Source organism: Arachis hypogaea, chromosome 17 (genome assembly GCF_003086295.3).
Source record: "Arachis hypogaea cultivar Tifrunner chromosome 17, arahy.Tifrunner.gnm2.J5K5, whole genome shotgun sequence".
NCBI classification, from domain to species: domain Eukaryota; kingdom Viridiplantae; phylum Streptophyta; class Magnoliopsida; order Fabales; family Fabaceae; genus Arachis; species Arachis hypogaea.
In genome coordinates this window covers 50,869,617-50,889,601 of record NC_092052.1, presented here as the reverse complement: position 1 = coordinate 50,889,601, position 19,985 = coordinate 50,869,617, and the positions used below count along the sequence as shown (strand labels likewise).

Here is a 19,985-nt window from a genome sequence, read left to right as displayed (position 1 = left end):
GCCACGCTTTCCCAGTCACCCTAGCGGGACCTGCAATACGGTGGTTTAATAGCCTCCCGCAGGGCTCGATGACCAGGTTTTCGGACATCAGCCGCGCCTTCCTAGCCCAATTTACAACCAGAATCGCAAAGACAAAGCACCCAATCAATTTACTTGGATTAACTCAGAAGTCCAGCGAGCTAACCAGGAAATACCTGAACCGGTTCAACGATGAGTGCTTGGAGATCGACGGGCTGACGAATTCGGTTGCTAGCTTGTGCTTGACGAACGGACTTCTAAATGAGGACTTCAGAAAGCACCTCACCACGAAGCCCGTATGGACAATGCAGGAGATCCAAAGTGTAGCCAGGGAATACATTAATGATGAGGAAGTCAGTCAGGTCGTGGCCGCCAACAAGCGGAAGCCCGCCTACAACCAAACCCGGCAGCACGGCATCAGGGAGAGACAGAAGGAACACGCCAGAGACGGCGGTCCGAGCAAGACGTCCCGAGCGTTTCCTCGTGTTGGAAAATTCACCAATTACACCCTCCTCACCGTCCCCATTGTAGAAGTTTACCAGCAGATAGCCGAGAAGGAAATTCTGTCGAAACCCCGACCTCTGAAGGACCGGACCGGGGGAAACAAGAGCCACTATTGTGACTATCACAAAGGCTATGGACACAAGACACAGAATTGTTTCGACCTAAAGGACGCGTTGGAACAAGCAATCCGGGACGGAAAACTGGCTAAGTTCTCCCATCTCATCAGGGAGTCGAGGAGGCGAGATCGCGACCACAAAAGAGAGGACAAGACCCGTGCGGTGAAGCGACGCAAAGAGACGGAGGACGACGAGCGCGGTCTCACCATTGTGAATGTGGTAACAGCACGAGACGCACCTCCCAAGTCTAGATCGGCACATAGGAAAGATGCCAAGATCCTGGCGGTCTCATTGTCCTCTCTGCGAAGCCCAAAGAGGCTCCCACCCATCTCATTCGGCCCTGAGGACCAATGGTCATCACGGCCAGGGTAGGAACCGGCCTGATCAAGCGGATCTTCGTGGACACCGGGGCTTACTCGAATATCATGTTTCGCAACGTATTCGATGCCTTGGGCCTACGGGACGCCGACTTAAAGATACAGCAGCACAGTGTCGTAGGATTGGGCGACCACTTCATCAAGCCAGATGGGATAATCTCCCTACCTGTATCTATAGGATCAGGACAGGGTATCGGTAATGGCCGAGTTTGTAATTCTACGAGACTCCATGGCTTACAACATCATCCTAGGAAGGAAGACCATCAACGACCTAGGAGCAGTGATCAGCACGAAGATGTTGATGATGAAGTTCGTCGCTGATGACGGATCCGTGGGATCCATAAAAGGAGACTTGGAAACGGCAGTCGCTTGCGACAATGCCAGCCTCTCCTTAAGGAAAAAATCTAAAGAGGCATCCGGGGTGTTCCTTGCCGACCTGGACGCTAGAGTCAGCGACAAGCCGAGACCCGAGCCGAAAGGGAACTTAGAGAGGTTCAGAGTCGGGGATACGGAGGAGAAGTTCACCTTCGTGAACAGAAACCTCCCACACGACTTGAAGGAACCTCTAATGGAAATGATAAGAGACAATGGTGACCTATTTGCATGGACGCCAGCGGACATGCCGGGTATAGACCCCCAACTCATGTCACATCACCTGGTCGTGATGGCGGACGCAAGACCGGTAGCTCAAAGAAGAAGGAAAATGTCGCAAGAGCGAGCAGAGGAGGTGGCCAAGCAGACAGCTAGCCTCCTCAAAGCAGGATTTATTCGAGAACTTGACTACTCGACATGGCTGTCGTAGTGAAAAAACACAATGGGAAATGGAGGATGTGCGTGGATTACTCTGATCTCAACAAAGCATGCCCCAAGGACTGCTACCCCGCCCAACATCGATGCGCTCGTCGATGCAGCAGCAGGATACCGGTACCTAAGCTTTATGGACGCTTATTCAGGCTATAATCAGATACCAATGCACCGGCCTGACGAAGAGAAAATGGCGTTCATAATGCCAAAAGGGACATATTGCTACAAGGTGATGCCGTTCGGCCTAAAGAATGCTGGGGCAACGTACCAAAGGCTAATGAACAAAATATTCAACGACCTCATAGGCAAAACGGTGGAGGTGTATGTAAATGATATCCTCGCAAAGACCAACCGGTTTGAAGACCTCATAAGCGACCTGGGAAACGTGTTCGCCTCCCTCCGACAACACGGCATGAGGCTCAACCCACTCAAATGCGCCTTTGCCATGGAAGCAGAAAAGTTCCTAGGGTTCATGATAACCTAAAGGGGGGTCGAGTCCAACACGGAAAAATGCCAAGCAATACTCCAAATAAAGAGTCCGGGCTGCGTCAAGGATGTTCAAAGGCTATCCGGAAGACTCACCAATTTATCCCGTTTCCTCAGAGCGTCGGCTACCAGAGCGCTGCCATTTTTCAACCTTATGAAAAAAGGGATAGTTTTTTATTGGACCCCGGCGTGTGAGGAAGCATTCAATTATTTCAAAGAAATCCTAGCCACACCACCCGTGCTCAGGAAGCCAAAAGTCGGAGAACCGCTCTACCTGTACCTGGCCATAACGGAGGAGGCGCTCGCGGCAGTCTTGGTAAGGGAAGAAGGGAAGATTCAAACACCAGTTTACTTCGTGAGTAGAGCGCTACAAGGAGCAGAACTAAGATACAGCAAACTAGAGAAGCTGGCTTTTGCACTGCTAACCTCCTCCTGAAGACTACGGCAGTACTTTTAATGTCACCAAGTGGTCGTAAGAACGGACCAAGAAATCCGCCAAGTGCTCCAAAAACCCGACTTAGCGGGAAGAATGATGACTTGGGCCATCGAACTATCTCAATATGATTTGCGATATGAGCCCCGACATACGATCAAGGCACAAGCAATGGCAGACTTCTTGGTGGAAGTAGTGGGGGACCCGACCGAGGAAGCGGGCATACGGTGGAGGCTCCATGTGGACGGGGCCTCCAACCAAACGTCCGGGGGTGCCGGGATCATCTTGGAAAGTCCTGCCGGGGTCATATACGAACAATCAATCAAGTTCAAGTTTCCCATATCAAACAACCAAGCGGAATACGAGGCCCTCCTGGGCGGCTTGATCCTAGCTCGAGAAGTCGGAGCTACGAGGCTGGAAGTATGCAGTGACTCACAGGTCGTCACCTCGCAGGTCAACGGAAGCTACCAAGCCAGGGACTCGCTGATGCAAAAGTACTTGAAAAAGGTCAAAGAGCTGGCAAAACAGTTCAAGGAGGTCGCGATCCAACACGTTCCGCGGGAAAGGAACACACGGGCAAACCTCCTATCAAAGCTAGCGAGCACGAAACCGGGAGTCAGCAACAGGTCCCTTATTCAAGGAATGATAAAGGAACCGGCAGTCACCCTCCACCTGACAAAGATAGGCCCCTCCTGGATGGACCCCATCACTGATTTTCTAGAAAACGGCAAACTCCCTAAAGACGAGAAGGAAGCTAAAGCATTGAGAAGGGAGGCGGCCAGATATGCAATCATACAGGGCCAACTGTTCAAAAAGGGACTTAGCCAGCCCTTGCTGAAGTGCCTCCATCCCGACCAAACGGACTACGTACTCAAAGAAGTCCACAAGGGATGTTGCGGTCACCACATCGGGGGCAAAGCCCTAGCAAAAAAGCTCATCCGAGCTGGATATTACTGGCCGTCGATGATGGTCGACTCAAAAGAGTTCGTAAGGAAATGTGTAAAGTACCAAGAGAACGCCAACTTCAACAGAGCGCCGGCAACTGAACTAAGCCTGCTAACGTCCTCTCGACCTTTCGCACAATGGGGAGTTGATCTACTGGGACCTTTTCCGGTCGGCCCGGGACAAGTCAAATACCCCATAGTCGCTATCGACTACTATACCAAATGGATAGAGGCTGAACCACTGGCGAGCATATCCTCAGCCAATTGTCGAAAATTCATGTGGAGGCAGGTGATAACTCGATTCGGCATCCCGGAAGTTGTCATCTCGGACAACGGGACACAGTTCACCGACAAGAAATTCATGGAGTTCCTCGCCGGCCTGGGCATAAAGCAGAAATTCTCCTAAGTAGAGCACCCCCAGACAAATGGTCAAGTTGAGGCCGCAAACAAGGTCGTCTTGCTGGGCCTCAAGAAGCGGCTGGACAACAAAAAAGGGGGATGGACCGACAAACTCGCCTCGGTTCTCTGGTCCTACTGAACAACCGAGCAATCCTCCACAGGGGAAACCCCTTTCCGCCTGATGTACGGGGTGGACGCAATGATACCCGTAGAGATCGGCGAGCCAAGCCCACGATTACTTCTGAAGGGAGTAGAGGAAGCGGTGGCAAAAGACCTGGCAGACGAGGCTAGAAAAATAGCCCATTTGTCAGAAATAACACTAAAGCAAAGAATGGCCCTGCGCTACAACTCCAAAGTGCTCAAGAGGGAATTTGAGCAAAACGACCTTATCCTACGGCGCAACGACATCGAACTACCGACCCAGGGGGAAGGTAAACTGATGGCGAACTGGGAAGGCCCCTACAGAGTTAAAGAAGTGATTGGCAAGGGACCTACAAATTGGATAAGCTCGACGGTAAAGAGGTTCCGAGAACTTGGAATTCAGGTAACCTGAGAAGGTTTTATTCTTAGCTCAAGCACGCCGACCAGGCAACCTAACGAGCTTAATCATTTACTTTTGCACTTGCTACAATAATAGACTTGTTCGATTACCGGTTAATGTTTACTTGTCAAAATTACCTCTATTGATTTTTCTCTACTTACACATCCCACGACAACAAGTTCCATATAATACGTTAAACGAAATCACGATACGGCACCCCGGGAGCCACCTAAATTTAAGCCATAAAAAATGGCTACGGCAATACTAAAGGCCACGACCTGGCCCTGCCAAACTACCAAAACGGTAAAGCAAACACGAGCGACAAAGCCAATACCAACCAAGCGGTAACAAAATGAAACGAAAACAACACTAGATGAGCAGATAAAGATGGTGATCAAAAGCCGACCACACCACCAGTAAAGTATATCAAAGGACTAGTGGTGCATGAAATTGTGACCATCAATGGCGCCAACAACTTGGTACGCACAATTGTAATCTCAACTCTTTATCACAACTTCGCACAACTAACCAGCAAGTGCACTGGGTCGTCCAAGTAATAAACCTTACGTGAGTAAGGGTCGATCCCACGGAGATTGTCGGCCTGAAGCAAGCTATGGTCACCTTGTAATTCTCAGTCAGGCGAATTCAAATGGTTATGGTGAATTGATAATAAAAACATTAATAAAATATATACTGGGATAGAGATATGATGAGCGAATAATTTATACGCTTTTTGGCATTGTTTTTAGTATGTTTTTAGTAGGATCTAGTTACTTTTAGGGATGTTTTCATTAGTTTTTATGTTAAATTCACATTTCTGGACTTTACTATGAGTTTGTATATTTTTTTGTGATTTCAGGTATTTTCTGGCTGAAATTGAGGGACTTGAGCAAAAATCAGATTCAGAGGTTGAAGAAGGACTGCTGATGCTGTTGGATTCTGACCTCCCTGCACTCAAAATGAATTTTCTGGAGCTGCATAACTCGAAATGGCGCGCTTCTAATTGCGTTGGAAAGTGGACATCCAGGGCTTTCCAGCAATATATAATAGTCCATACTTTGGCCAAGAATAGATGACGAAAACTGGCGTTCAACGCCAGCTCTCTGCCCAATTCTGGCGTCCAACGCCAGAAAAGGATCCAAAACCAGAGTTGAACGCCAGAAATGGATCAAAACCTGGCGTTCAACTCCACAAATGGCCTCTGCACGAGGAAAGTTAAAGCTCAGCCCAAGCACACACCAAGTGGGCCCCAGAAGTGAATTTATGCATCAATTACTTACTCATGTAAACCCTAATAGCTAGTTTATTATAAATAGGACCTTTTACTATTGTATTACATATCTTTGATTAGTGATATGCTATCTTAGATCACATTTGAGGGCTGGCCTCTCGGCCATGCCTGGACCTTCACTTATGTATTTTCAACGGTAGAGTTTCTACACTCCATAGATTAAGGTGTGGAGCTCTGCTGTCCCTCAAAGATTAATGCAAAGTACTACTATTTTCTATTCAATTCATCTTATTTCGCTTCCAAGATATTCATTCGCACTTCAACCTGAATGTGATGAACGTGACAATCATCATCATTCCCCATGAACGCGTGCCTGACAACCACTTCCGTTCTACCTTCGACTGAATGAGTATTTCTTAGATCTCTTAATCAGAATCTTCGTGGTGTAAGCTAGAATGATGGCGGCATTCAAGAGAATCCGGAAAGTCTAAACCTTGTCTGTGGTATTTCGAGTAGAATTAAATGATTGAATGACTGTGACGAGCTTCAAACTCGCGATTGCTGGGCGTAGTGACAGAACGCAAAAGGATAGTAAATCCTATTCCAGCATGATCGAGAACCTCCAGATGATTAGCCATGCAGTGACAGCGCATCGGACCATTTTCACAAGGAGGATGGGATGTAAACCATTGACAAGGGTGATGCCTCCAGACGATTAGCCATGCCGTGACAGGGCATTTGGATCATTTTCCCGAGAGAAGACCGAAAGTAGCCATTGACAATGGTGATGTATCATATAAAGCCAGCCATGGAAAGGAGTAAGACTGATTGGATGAAGATAGTAGGAAAGCAGAGGTTCAGAGGAACGAAAGCATCTCTATTCGCTTATCTAAAATTCTCACCAGTGATTTACATAAGTATTTCTATCCCTATTTTATTAATTACTTTCGAAAACTCCATTATTACTTTATATCCGCCTGACTGAGATTTACAAGGTGACCATAGCTTGCTTCATACCGACAATCTCTGTGGGATTCGACCCTTACTCACGTAAGGTATTACTTGGATGACCCAATGCACTTGCTGGTCAGTTACACGGAGTTGTGAACCGTGGTCTTGGCATCATGTTTTTGGTTCCATTTCCAGGGAAAGAAAGAGCAATGAATTTTACATAATTAAAGTGTAATCACGATTCCGCGTACCAAGTTTTTGGCGCTGTTGCCGGGGATTGTTTGAGTTTGGACAACTGACGGTTCATCTTGTTGCTCAGATTAGGTAATTTTCTTTTTGTTTTGTTTTCAAAAATTTTTCAAAATTTTTTTTTTTAAAATTTCTCCTTTGTTTTCGAAAAAAAAAAATCTTAAAATAAAAATGTTTTCAAAAATATATATATATATTTTTCTTCAGAATTTTTAAGAATGAATTCTAGAGTTTCATGGTAACATGTTGAATCCTATCTGGCTGAAAAGCCATACCCAAACTCCTTTGGGATTGGTCTTCAACTAATCACCTCAATGAATTACACTCATATTTTTACTAAAGATTGGCTGGCTATTAAGCCATGCCTGACCCTTTGATTGGAGCTTTAGACTAAAGAGCATAAGATTCCTGGAATTCATATTAAAAATTTTGGAATCCTTATTTTTCTTTTTCAAAATGATTTTCGAAAAAAAATTTAAAGAAAATACAAAAAAATCATAAAATCATAAAAATCAAAAATATTTTTGTGTTCTTGTTTGAGTCTTGAGTCATGTTATAAGTTTGGTGTCAATTGCATGTGCATCTTGCATTTTTCGAAAACTCATGCAGTCATAGTGTTCTTCATGATCTTCAAGTTGTTCTTGGTAAGTCTTCTTGTTTGATCTTTGCATTTGCATGTTTTGTGTCTTTTCTTGTTTTTCATATGCATTCTTGAATTCTTTATGTCTAAGCATTAAAGAATTCTAAGTTTGGTGTCCTGCATGTTTTCCTTGCATTAAAAAAAATTTTTCAAAAATATGTTCTTGGTGTTCATCTTGACATTCAAAGTGTTCTTGGTGTTCATCTTGACATTCATAGCATTCTTGCATGCATTCATTGTTTTGATCCATAACTTTCATGCATTGCATCATTTTTGTTGTTTTTCTCTCTCATCATAAAAATTCAAAAAAATTCAAAAATAAAAAAAATATCTTTCCCTTTTTCTCTCATCAAATTCGAAAATTTGGATTGACTTTTTCAAAAATTTTTAAAATCTAGTTGTTTTTATGAGTCAAATCAAATTTTCAATTTAAAAATCTTATCTTTTTCAAAATCTTTTTCAAAAATCAAATCTTTTTCATTTTTCTTAGTTATTTTCGAAAATTATAAAAATAGTTTTCAAAAATCTTTTTCTTATTTTTATATCAAATTTTCGAAAATAACAATAACAATTAATGTTTTGATTCAAAAATTTCAAGTTTGTTACTTGCTTGTTAAGAAAGATTCAAACTTTAAGTTCTAGAATCATATCTTGTGATTTCTTGTGAATCAAGTCATTAATTGTGATTTTAAAAATCAAATCTTTTTCAAAACTAATTTCAATCATATCTTCTCAACAATATCTTCTTACCTTATCTTTTTCAAAAATTTGATTTCAAAATATCTTCTCTAACTTCCTAACTTCTTATCTTTTCAAAATTGATTTTCAAATTTGTTTCAACTAACTAACTAACTTTTTGTTTGTTTCTTATCTTTTTCAAAACCACCTAACTAACTCTCTCTCTCTAATTTTTGAAAATATCTTCCCTCTTTTTCAAAAATTCTTTTTATTTTATTCTTTTTAATCTTAATTTTCGAAAATTACTAACCTTTTTCAAAAACTATTTTCGAAAATCACTAACTCTTTTTTCAAAAATAATTTTTGAAAATTCTCTTCTCTCTCATCTCCTTCTATTTATTTATTCATCTACTAACATCTCTCCCTCACTCACAAAAAAAAAAAGAGGATCTCTATTATTATTATTTTTCTGTGCCCTCTTCTTTATCATATGAGCAGGAGCAAGGACAAGAATATTCTTGTTGAAGCAGATCCAGAACCTGAAAGAACTCTGAAGAGGAAACTAAGAGAAGCTGAATTACAACAAACCAGCAAGCACCTGTCAGAAATTATCAAACAGGAAAAGAAGATGGCAGCTGAAAATAACAATAATGCAAGGAGAATACTTGGTGACTTTACTGCACCTAATTCCAATTTACATGGAAGAAGCATCTCCATTCCTGCCATTGGAGCAAACAACTTTGAGCTGAAACCTCAATTAGTTTCTCTAATGCAGCAGAACTGCAAGTTTTATGGACTTCCATCTGAAGATCCTTTTCAGTTCTTAACTGAATTCTTGCAGATATGTGATATTGTTAAGACTAATGGAGTAGATCCTGAAGTCTACAAGCTCATGCTTTTCCCTTTTGCTGTAAGAGACTGAGCTAGAGTATGGTTAGACTCTCAACCTAAGGATAGCCTGAACTCTTGGGATAAGCTGGTCATAGCTTTCTTAGCCAAGTTCTTTCCTCCTCAAAAGCTGAGCAAGCTTAGAGTGGATGTTCAAACCTTCAGACAGAAAGAAGGTGAATCCCTCTATGAAGCTTGGGAAAGATACAAACAGTTGACCAAAAAGTGTCCTTCTGACATGCTTTCAGAATGGACCATCCTGGATATATTCTATGATGGTCTGTCTGAGTTATCTAAGATGTCATTGGATACTTCTGCAGGTGGATCCATTCACCTAAAGAAAACGCCTGCAGAAGCTCAAGAACTCATTGACATGGTTGCTAATAACCAGTTCATGTACACTTCTGAGAGGAATCCTGTGAGTAATGGGACGCCTATGAAGAAGGGAGTTCTTGAAATTGATACTCTGAATGCCATATTGGCTCAGAACAAAATATTGACTCAGCAAGTCAATATGATTTCTCAGAGTCTGAATGGAATGCAAGCTGCATCCAACAGTACTCAAGAGGCTTCTTATGAAGAAGAAGCTTATGATCCTGAGAACCCTGCAATAGCAGAGGTGAATTACTTAGGTGAACCTTATGGAAACACCTATAACTCATCATGGAGAAATCATCCAAATTTCTCATGGAAGGATCAAAAGCCTCAACAAGACTTTAATAATGGTGGAAGAAACAGGTTTAGCAATAGCAAGCCTTTTCCATCAACCACTCAGCAACAGACAGAGAATTCTGAGCAGAATCTATCTAGCTTAGTAAACTTAGTCTCTGATCTATCTAAGGCCACTGTGAGTTTCATGAATGAAACAAGGTCTTCCATTAGAAATTTGGAAGCACAAGTGGGCCAGCTGAGTAAAAAGATCACTGAAATCCCTCATAGCACTCTCCCAAGCAATACAGAAGAAAATCCAAAAGGAGAGTGCAAGGCCATTGACATAACCAAAATGGCCGAACCCAATGAGGGAGAGGAGAGGACGTGAATCCCAAGAAGGACGACCTCCTGGGACGTCCAGTGATCAATAAGGAGCTTCCCTCTGAGGAACCAAAGGACTCTGAGGCTCATATAGAGACCATAAAGATTCCATTGAACCTCCTTATGCCATTCATGAGCTCTGATGAGTATTCCTCTTCTGAAGAGAATGAGGATGTTACTGAAGAGCAAACTGCCAAGTTTCTTGGTGCAATCATGAAGCTGAATGCCAAATTATTTGGTATTGAAACTTAGGAAGATGAACCTCCCTTGTTCACCAATGAACTAAGTGATCTGGATCAACTGACATTGCCTCAGAAGAGACAGAATCCTGGAAAGTTTTTAATACCTTGTACCATAGGCACCATGATCTTTAAAGCTCTGTGTGACCTTGGTTCAGGGATAAACCTTATGCCCCTCTCTGTAATAGAGAAACTGGGAATCTATGGGGTGCAAGCTGCTAAAATCTCATTAGAGATGGCAGACAACTCAAGAAAACAGGCTTATGGACAAGTAGAGGACGTGTTAGTAAAGGTTGAAGGCCTTTACATCCCTGCTGATTTCATAGTCCTGGATACTGGAAAGGAAGAGCATGAATCCATCATCCTAGGAAGACCTTTCCTAGCCACAGCAAGAGCTGTGATTAATGTGGACAGAGGAGAATTGATCCTTCAAATAAATGAGGACAACCTTGTATTTACAACTCAAGGATCTCTCTCTGCATCCATGGAGAGGAAGCAGAAAAAGCTTCTCTCAAAACAGAGTCAACTAGAACCCCCACAGTCAAACTCTAAGTTTGGTGTTGGGAGGCCACAACCAAACTCTAAGTTTGGTGTTGAACTCCCATATCCAAACTCTAAGTTTGGTGTTGGGGAGTTTCAACAATGCTCTGAACATCTGTGAGGCTCCATGAGAGCCCACTGTCAAGCTATTGACATTAAAGAAGCGCTTGTTGGGAGGCAACACAATTATTATTTATCTAACTATATTTTTCTTAGTTATATGTCTTTATAGGTTCATGATCATGTGGAGTCACAAAATAAACAAAAAAATTGAAAACAGAATCAAAAACAGTAGAAGAAAAATCACACCCTGGAGGAAGCATCTGCCTGGCGTTCAACACCAGAACAGAGCATGGTTCTGGCGCTGAACGCCCAAAAATGGGCAGCATCCTGGCGCTGAACGCCCAGAACAAGCATGGTTCTGGCGTTCAACGCCAGAAATGGCAACAAATGGGCGTTGAACACCCAAAATGGGCACCAACCTGGCGCTGAACGCCCAGAGTTGTGTGCAAGGGCATTTTACATGCCTAATGGGTGCAGGGATGTAAATCCTTGACACCTCCGGATCTGTGGATACCACAGGATCACCTCAAGATCTGTGGACACCACAGGATCATCTTAGGATCTGTGAATCCCACAGGATCCCCACCCACCTCACCCTCTCTCTCTCCATTCATGATCATCCCTTCTGTTTTCCATTCACCACTCACATCCATACACACATCCCTCCATCTCCTCCACATATTCTTCTTCTTCTTCTATTCTTTCTTCTTTTGCTCGAGGGCGAGCAACATTCTAAGTTTGGTGTGGTAAAAGCATAAGCTTTTTGTTTTTCCATTACCATTAATGGCACCTAAGGCCAGAGAAACCTCAAAGAGGAAAGGAAAGACAAGTGCTTTCACCTCTGAGCCATGGGAGATGGAAAGATTCATCTCTAAAGCCCATCACTAAGAAAAAGATGGAGCAAGCAAGAGAGCCCATTCATGGAGCTCAAGAGGCGTATGAAGCTCATCACTATGAGATCCCGTAGATGCCTCAAATGCATTTTCCTCCATAAAACTATTGGGAGCAAATCAACACCTCCCTAGGAGAATTGAGTTCCAATATGGGACAACTAAGGGTAGAACATCAAGAGCACTCCATCATCCTTCATGAAATAAGAGAAGATCAAAAAGCAATGAGGGAGGAGCAACAAAGACAAGGAAGAGACATAGAAGATCTCAAGGACATCATTGGTTCCTCAAGAAGGAAACGCCACCATCACTAAGGTGGATTCATTCCTTGTTCTTCTTTCTTTTGTTTTTCGTTTTCTATGTTATGTGCTTATCCATGTTTGTGTCTTCATTGCATGATCATTAGTAGTTAGTAGCTATGTCTTAAAGTTATGAATGTCCTATGAATCCATCACCTCTCTTAATTAAAAAAATGTTTTAATTCAAAAGAACAAGAAGTATATGAGTTTCGAATTTATCCTTGAACTTAGCTTAATTATATTGATGTGGTGACAATGCTTCTTGTTTTCTGAATGAATGCTTGAACAATGCATATGTCTTTTGAAGTTGTTATTTAAGAATGTTAAATATGTTGGCTCTTGAAAGAATGATGACTAGGAGACATGTTATTTGATAATCTGAAAAATCATAAAAATGATTCTTGAAACAAGAAAAAGAAGCAAAAAACAAAGCTTGCAAAAAAAAAAAAAATAGGCGAAAAAAAATAGAAAGAAAAAGCAAGCAGAAAAAGCCAAAAGCTCTTAAAACCAAGAGGCAAGAGCAAAAAGCCAATAACCCTTAAAACCAAAAGGCAAGGGCAAATAAAAAGGATTCCAAGGCTTTGAGCATCAGTGGATAGGAGGGCCTAAAGGAATAAAATCCTGGTCTAAGCGGCTAAACCAAGCTGTCCCTAACCATGTGCTTGTGGTGTGTAGGTGTCAAGTGAAAACTTGAGACTGAGCGGTTAAAGTCAAGGTCCAAAGCAAAAAAAAAAAAAAAAAGAGTGTGCTTAAGAACCCTGGACACCTCTAATTGGGGACTTTAGCAAAGCTGAGTCACAATCTGAAAAGGTTCACCCAATTATGTGTCTGTGGCATTTATGTATCCGGTGGTAATACTGGAAAACAAAGTGCTTAGGGCCACGGCCAAGACTCATAAAATAGCTGTATTCAAGAATCATCATACTGAACTAGGAGAATCAATAACACTATCTGAACTCTGATTTCCTATAGATGCCAATCATTCTGAACTTCAATGGATAAAGTGAGATGCCAAAACTATTCAAGAGGCAAAAAGCTATAAGTCCCGCTCATTTGATTGGAGCTATGTTTCATTGATAGTTTGGAATTTATAGTATATTCTCTTCTTTTTATCCTATTTTATTTTCAGTTGCTTGGGGACAAGCAACAATTTAAGTTTGGTGTTGTGATGAGTGGATAATTTATACGCTTTTTGGCATTGTTTTTAGTATGTTTTTAGTAGGATCTAGTTACTTTTAGGGATGTTTTCATTAGTTTTTATGTTAAATTCACATTTCTGGACTTTACTATGAGTTTGTGTGTTTTTCTGTGATTTCAGGTATTTTCTGGCTGAAATTGAGGGACTTGAGCAAAAATCAGATTCAGAGGTTGAAGAAGGACTGCTGATGCTGTTGGATTCTGACCTCCCTGCACTCAAAATGGATTTTCTGGAGCTACAAAACTCGAAATGGTGCGCTTCCAATTGTGTTGGAAAGTAGACATCCAGCGCTTTCCAGCAATATATAATAGTTTATACTTTAGCCAAGAATAGATGACGCAAACCGGCGTTCAAGGCCAGCTCTCTGCCCAATTCTGGCGTCCAGCGCCAGAAAAGGATCCAAAACCAGAGTTGAACGCCAGAAATGGATCAAAACCTGGCGTTCAACTCCACAAATGGCCTCTGCACGTGGAAAGTTAAAGCTCAGCCCAAGCACACACCAAGTGGGCCCCAGAAGTGAATTTATGCATCAATTACTTACTCATGTAAACCCTAGTAGCTAGTTTATTATAAATAGGACCTTTTACTATTGTATTAGATATCTTTGATCAGTGATATGCTATCTTAGATCACATTTGAGGGCTGGCCTCTCGGCCATGCCTGGACCTTCACTTATGTATTTTCAACGGTAGAGTTTCTACACTCCATAGACTAAGGTGTGGAGCTCTGCTGTCCCTCAAAGATTAATGCAAAGTACTATTGTTTTCTATTCAATTAATCTTATTTCGCTTCCAAGATATTCATTCGCACTTCAACCTGAATGTGATGAACGTGACAATCATCATCATTCCCCATGAACGCGTGCCTGACAACCACTTCCGTTCTACCTTCGACTGAATGAGTATCTCTTAGATCTCTTAATCAGAATCTTCGTGGTGTAAGCTAGAATGATGGCGACATTCAAGAGAATCCGGAAAGTCTAAACCTTGTCTGTGGTATTTCGAGTAGGATTCAATGATTGAATGACTGTGACGAGCTTCAAACTCGCGATTGCTGGGTGTAGTGACAGAACGCAAAAGGATAGTAAATCCTATTCCAGCATGATCGAGAACCTCCAGATGATTAGCCATGCAGTGACAGCGCATCGGACCATTTTCACAAGGAGGATGGATGTAAACCATTGACAAGGGTAATGCCTCCAGACGATTAGCCATGCCGTGACAGGGCATTTGGATCATTTTCCCGAGAGAAGACCGAAAGTAGCCATTGACAATGGTGATGTATCACATAAAGCCAGCCATGGAAAGGAGTAAGACTGATTGGATGAAGATAGCAGGAAAGCAGAGGTTCAGAGGAACGAAAGCATCTCTATTCGCTTATCTGAAATTCTCACCAGTGATTTACATAAGTATTTCTATCCCTATTTTATTAATTACTTTCGAAAACTCCATTATTACTTTATATCCGCCTGACTGAGATTTACAAGGTGACCATAGCTTGCTTCATACCGACAATCTCCGTGGGATTCGACCCTTACTCACGTAAGGTATTACTTGGACGACCCAGTGCACTTGCTGGTCAGTTACACGGAGTTGTGAACCATGGTCTTGGCATCATGTTTTTGGCGCCATTTCCAGGGAAAGAAAGAGCAATGAATTTTACATAATTAAAGTGTAATCACGATTCCGCGTACCAAGATACTTATGTAATTCATTGGTGAGAATTTTAGATAAGCATATAGAGATGCTTTCATTCCTCCTGAACCTCTGCTTTCCTGCTATCTTCATCCAATCATTCCTACTCCCTTCCATGGCAAGCTGTATGTAAGGCATCACTGTTGTCAATGGCTACATCCCATCCTCTCTGTGAAAATGGTCCAATGCGCTGTCACTGCATGGCTAATCATCTGTCGGTTCTCGATCATACTGGAATAGGATTTACTATCCTTTTGCGTCTGTCACTACGCCCAGCGCTCGCGAGTTTGAAGCTCGTCACAGCCATCCCTTCCCAGATCCTACTCGGAATACCACAGACAAGGTTTAGACTTTTCGGATCTCAAGAATAGCCATCCATGGGTTCTAACTTATACCACGAATATTTTAATATCTCAGACTCGGTCCTCTGTATTAGATATCTAAGAGATACTCATTCTAGCTTGTTTGCATGTAGAATGGAATTGTTTGTCAGGCACGCGTTCATAGGTGAGAATGATAATGAGCGTCACATAATCATCACATTCATCATGTTCTTGTATGCGAATGGATATCTTAGAATAGGAATAAGCTTGAATTGAATAGAAAAACAGTAGTACTTTGCATTAATCTGTGAGGAACAGCAGAGCTCCACACCTTAATCTATGGTGTGTAGAAACTCTACCGTTGAAAATACATAAGTGATAAGGTCCATGCATGGCCGAATGGCTAGCCCCCTAAACATGATCAAAGGATCAAAAGATAATCCAAAGATGTAAATACAATACTAAAAAGTCCTATTTATACTAAACTAGTTACTAGGGTTTACAGAATGAGTAATTGATGCAGAAATCCACTTATGGGGCCCACTTGATGTGTGCTTGGGCTGAGCATTGAGCTTTACATGTGTAGAGGCTTCTCTTGGAGTTGAACGCCAGTTTGCAACCTGTTTCTGGCGTTTAACTCCACTTTGCAACCTGTTTCTGGCGTTTAACTCCAGAATGCAACATGGAACTAGCGTTGAATGCCAGTTTGCGTCGTCTAAACTCGGGCAATGTATGGACTATTATATATTTCTGGAAAGCCCTGGATGTCTACTTTCCAAAGCAATTGAGAGCGTGTCATTTGGAGTTCTATAGCTCCAGAAAATTTACTTTGAGTGTAGGGAGGTCAGAATCCAACAGCATCTGCAGTCCTTCTTCAACCTCTGAATCTGATTTTTGCTCAAGTCCCTCAATTTCAGCCAGAAAATACCTGAAATCACAGAAAAAAACACAAACTCATAGTAAAGTCCAGAAATGTGAATTTTATTTAAAAACTAATAAAAATATACTAAAAACTAACTAAATTATACTGAAAACTATGTAAAAACAATGCCAAAAAGCATATAAATTATCTGCTCATCATAACACCAAACTTAAATTGTTGCTTGTCTCCAAGCAACTGAAAATCAAATAGGATAAAAAGAAGATAATATACTATAAATTCCAAAATATCAATGAAACTTAGCTCCAATCAGATGAGCGGGACTTGTAGCTTTTTGCCTCTTGAATAGTTTTGGCATCTCACTTTATCTATTGAAGTTCAGAATGATTGGCATCTATAGGAACTCAAAGTTCAGATAGTGTTATTGATTCTCCTAGTTCAGTATGTTGATTCTTGAACACAGCTACTTTATGAGTCTTGGCCGTGGCCCTAAGCACTTTGTTTTCCAGTAATACCACTGGATACATAAATGCCACAGACACATAACTGGGTGAACCTTTTCAGATTGTGACTCAGCTTTGCTAAAGTCCCCAATTAGAGGTGTCCAGGGTTCTTAAGCACACTCTTTTTTTTTTTGCTTTGAACCTTGACTTTAACCGCTCAGTCTCAAGTTTTTACTTGACACCTTCACGCCACAAGCACATGGTTAGGGACAGCTTGGTTCAGCCGCTTAGGCCAGGATTTTATTCCTTTAGGCCCTCCTATCCACTGATGCTTAAAGCCTTGGATCCTTTTTATTACCCTTGCCTTTTGGTTTTAAGGGGCTATTGGCTTTTTCTGCTTGCTTTTTCTTTTTCTTCCCCCTTTTTTTTTCTTTTCGCTATTTTTTTTGCTGCATGCTTTTGTATTCACTGCTTTTTCTTGCTTCAAGAATCATTTTTATGATTTTTCAGATTATCAAATAACACTTCTCCTTTTTCCTTATTCTTCAAGAGCCAACATATTTAACATTCATAAACCTCAACTTCAAAAGACATATGCACTGTTCAAGCATTCATTCAGAAAACAAAAAGTATTGTCACCACATCAAAATAATTAAACTAGTTTCAAGGATGAATTCGAAACTATGTACTTCTTGTTCTTTTGTAATTAAAACATTTTTCATTCAAGAGAGGTGATGGATTCATATTCATAACTTTAAGGCATAGACACTTAGACACTAATGATCATGTAGTAAAGACACAAACATAAATAAAACATAAAGCTCAAAAATCGAAAAATAGTAAAATAAATAGTCAAGGAGATTAAGGAATGAGTCCACCTTGGTGAGGGTGGCGTCTTCCACTTCTTGAAGAACCAATGGTGCTTTTGAGCTCCTCTATGTCTCTTCCTTGCCTTTGTTGCTCCTCCCTCATAGCTCTTTGATCTTCTCTAATCTCATGGAGAATGATGGAGTGCTCTTGATGTTCCACCCTTAGTTGTCCCGTGTTGGAACTTAATTCTCCTAGGGAGGTGTTGATTTGCTCCCAATAGTTTTGTGGAGGGAAGTGCATCCCTTGAGGCATTAGTGGTTATGGAAAAACAAAAAAAATCAATGCTTTTTCCACACCAAACTTAAAATGTTTGCTCGTCCTCGAGCAAAAGAAGAAAGAAAGGATGAGAAGAAGAAGAGATGGAGAAGATGGAGGTGTGTGAATGGTTCGGCCAGGGGGTTTAGGTGGTAATGATGTGTGAAAAGGAAAGAGTGATGGTTTGAATTTGAGTGGGTGGGTGTAGGTGGGTTGAATGATGGTTTTGGAGGAGTAATGGAGGTGATTGGTGAAGGGTATCTGTGGAAGAGAGTTATGAAAAGGTGTGATGAGGAGAGAAGAAAATATGGGGGTTCTGTAGGGTCCACAGATCTTGAGGGGATCCTGTGGGGTCCACAGATCCTGAGGGGATCCTGTGAGGTCCACAGATCAAGTGGGGTCAAGGACTTAACATCCCTGCTCCAATTAGGCGTGTAAAATTCCCTTGCTGTGCAATCCTGGTGTTTAACGCCAGACTGCTGCCTGTTTCTGGCGTTAAACACCCAAATGTAGCTTGTTTCTGGCATTTAACGCCAGGTAGATGCTTGTTTCTGGCGTTAAACGCCAGACAGATGCTTATTTCTGGCGTTTAAATGCCATACTGCTCTCCTCCAAGGTGTGCTGTTTGTAATGCTGTTTTTCATTTTGTTTTTGATTTTTCAGTAGTTTTTGTGACTCCACATGATCATCAACCTAATAAAACACGAAATAACAAAGAGAAAATAAATTAGATATGATAACATTGGGTTGCCTCCCAACAAGTGCTTCTTTAATGTCAATAGCTTGACAGTGAGCTCCCATGGAGCCTCACAAATAATCAGAGCAAGGTTGGAACCTCCCAACACCAAACTTAGAGTTTGAATGTGGGGGTTCAACACCAAACTTAGAGTTTAGTTGTGGTCTCCCAACACCAAACTTAGAGTTTGACTGTGGGGGCTTTGGTTGACTCTGCAGTAAGAGAAGCTTTTCATGCTTCCTCTCCATGGTTACAGAAGGAGATCCTTGAGTTTCAAACACAAGGGTGTCCTTATTCAGTTGGAGGACCAACTCTCCTCTGTCCACATCAATCACAGCTCTTGCTGTGGCTAGGAAGGGTCTTCCAAGGATGATGGATTCATCCTCTTCCTTCCCAGTGTCTAGGATTATGAAGTTAGCAGGGATGTAAAGGCCTTCAACCTTTACTAACACGTCCTCTACTTGTCCATAAGCCTGTTTTCTTGAGTTGTCTGCCATCTCTAATGAGATTCTAGCAGCTTGCACCTCAAAGATCCCAAGTTTCTCCATTACAGAGAGTGGCATTAAGTTTATTCCTGACCCCAGGTCACACAGAGCCTTCTCAAAGGTCATGGTGCCTATGTTACAAAAAATTAGGAATTTACCAGGATCCTGTCTCTTTTGAGGTAATTTCTGCCTATCCAATGCATCCAGTTCATTGGTGAGCAAGGGAGGTTCATCTTCCCAAGTCTCATTACCAAATAATTTGGCATTCAGCTTCATGATTGTACCAAGGTACTTAGCAACTTGCTCTTCAGTAACATCTTCATTCTCTTCAGAAGAAGAATACTCATCAGAGCTCATGAAGGGCAGAAGAAGGTTTAATGGAATCTCTATGGTCTCTAGGTGAGTCTCAGATTCCTTTGGTTTCTCATTGAGGAACTCCTTATTGGTCACTGGACGTCCCAGGAGGTCTTCCTCATTGGGATTCATGTCCTCTCCCTCCTTTGTAGGTTCGGCCATGATGGTTAAATCAATGGCCTTGCACTCTCTCTTTCGATTTTCTTCTGTATTGCTTGGGAGAGTACTAGGAGGAGTTTTAGTGACCCTTTTACTCAGCTGGCCCACTTGTGCCTCCAAATTTCTAATGGAGGACCTTGTTTCATTCATGAAACTCACATTGGCCTTAGATAGATCAGAGACTATATTTGCTAAGCTAGATGGGTTCTGCTCAGAATTCTCTGTCTGTTGCTGAGTGGATGATGGAAAAGGTTTGCTATTGCTAA

The 19,985-nt window shown here is 41.9% G+C and overlaps 1 protein-coding gene and 1 non-coding gene across 2 annotated transcripts; one reads left to right on the top strand and one right to left on the bottom strand.

Annotated features, from left to right (window-relative positions):
- The first annotated feature begins 2,837 nt into the window (after positions 1 to 2,837).
- LOC112763279 (uncharacterized) lies at positions 2,838 to 4,088 on the top strand. Its single transcript, XM_025808994.1, has one exon. It carries the CDS (start codon positions 2,838 to 2,840, stop codon positions 4,086 to 4,088), a length of 1,251 nt encoding a protein of 416 aa, XP_025664779.1.
- A 5,307-nt stretch (positions 4,089 to 9,395) lies between these two features.
- On the bottom strand, positions 9,396 to 9,503 carry LOC112767935 (small nucleolar RNA R71). The gene has a single exon (XR_003185375.1). It is a non-coding gene; the product is annotated as a small nucleolar RNA R71 (small nucleolar RNA).
- Positions 9,504 to 19,985: the final 10,482 nt, after the last annotated feature.

Coding starts and splice junctions, on each gene's coding strand:
- LOC112763279 (XM_025808994.1), top strand. CDS start 2,838: ATGACTTGGGCCATCGAACTATCTCAATATGATTTGCGATATGAGCCC.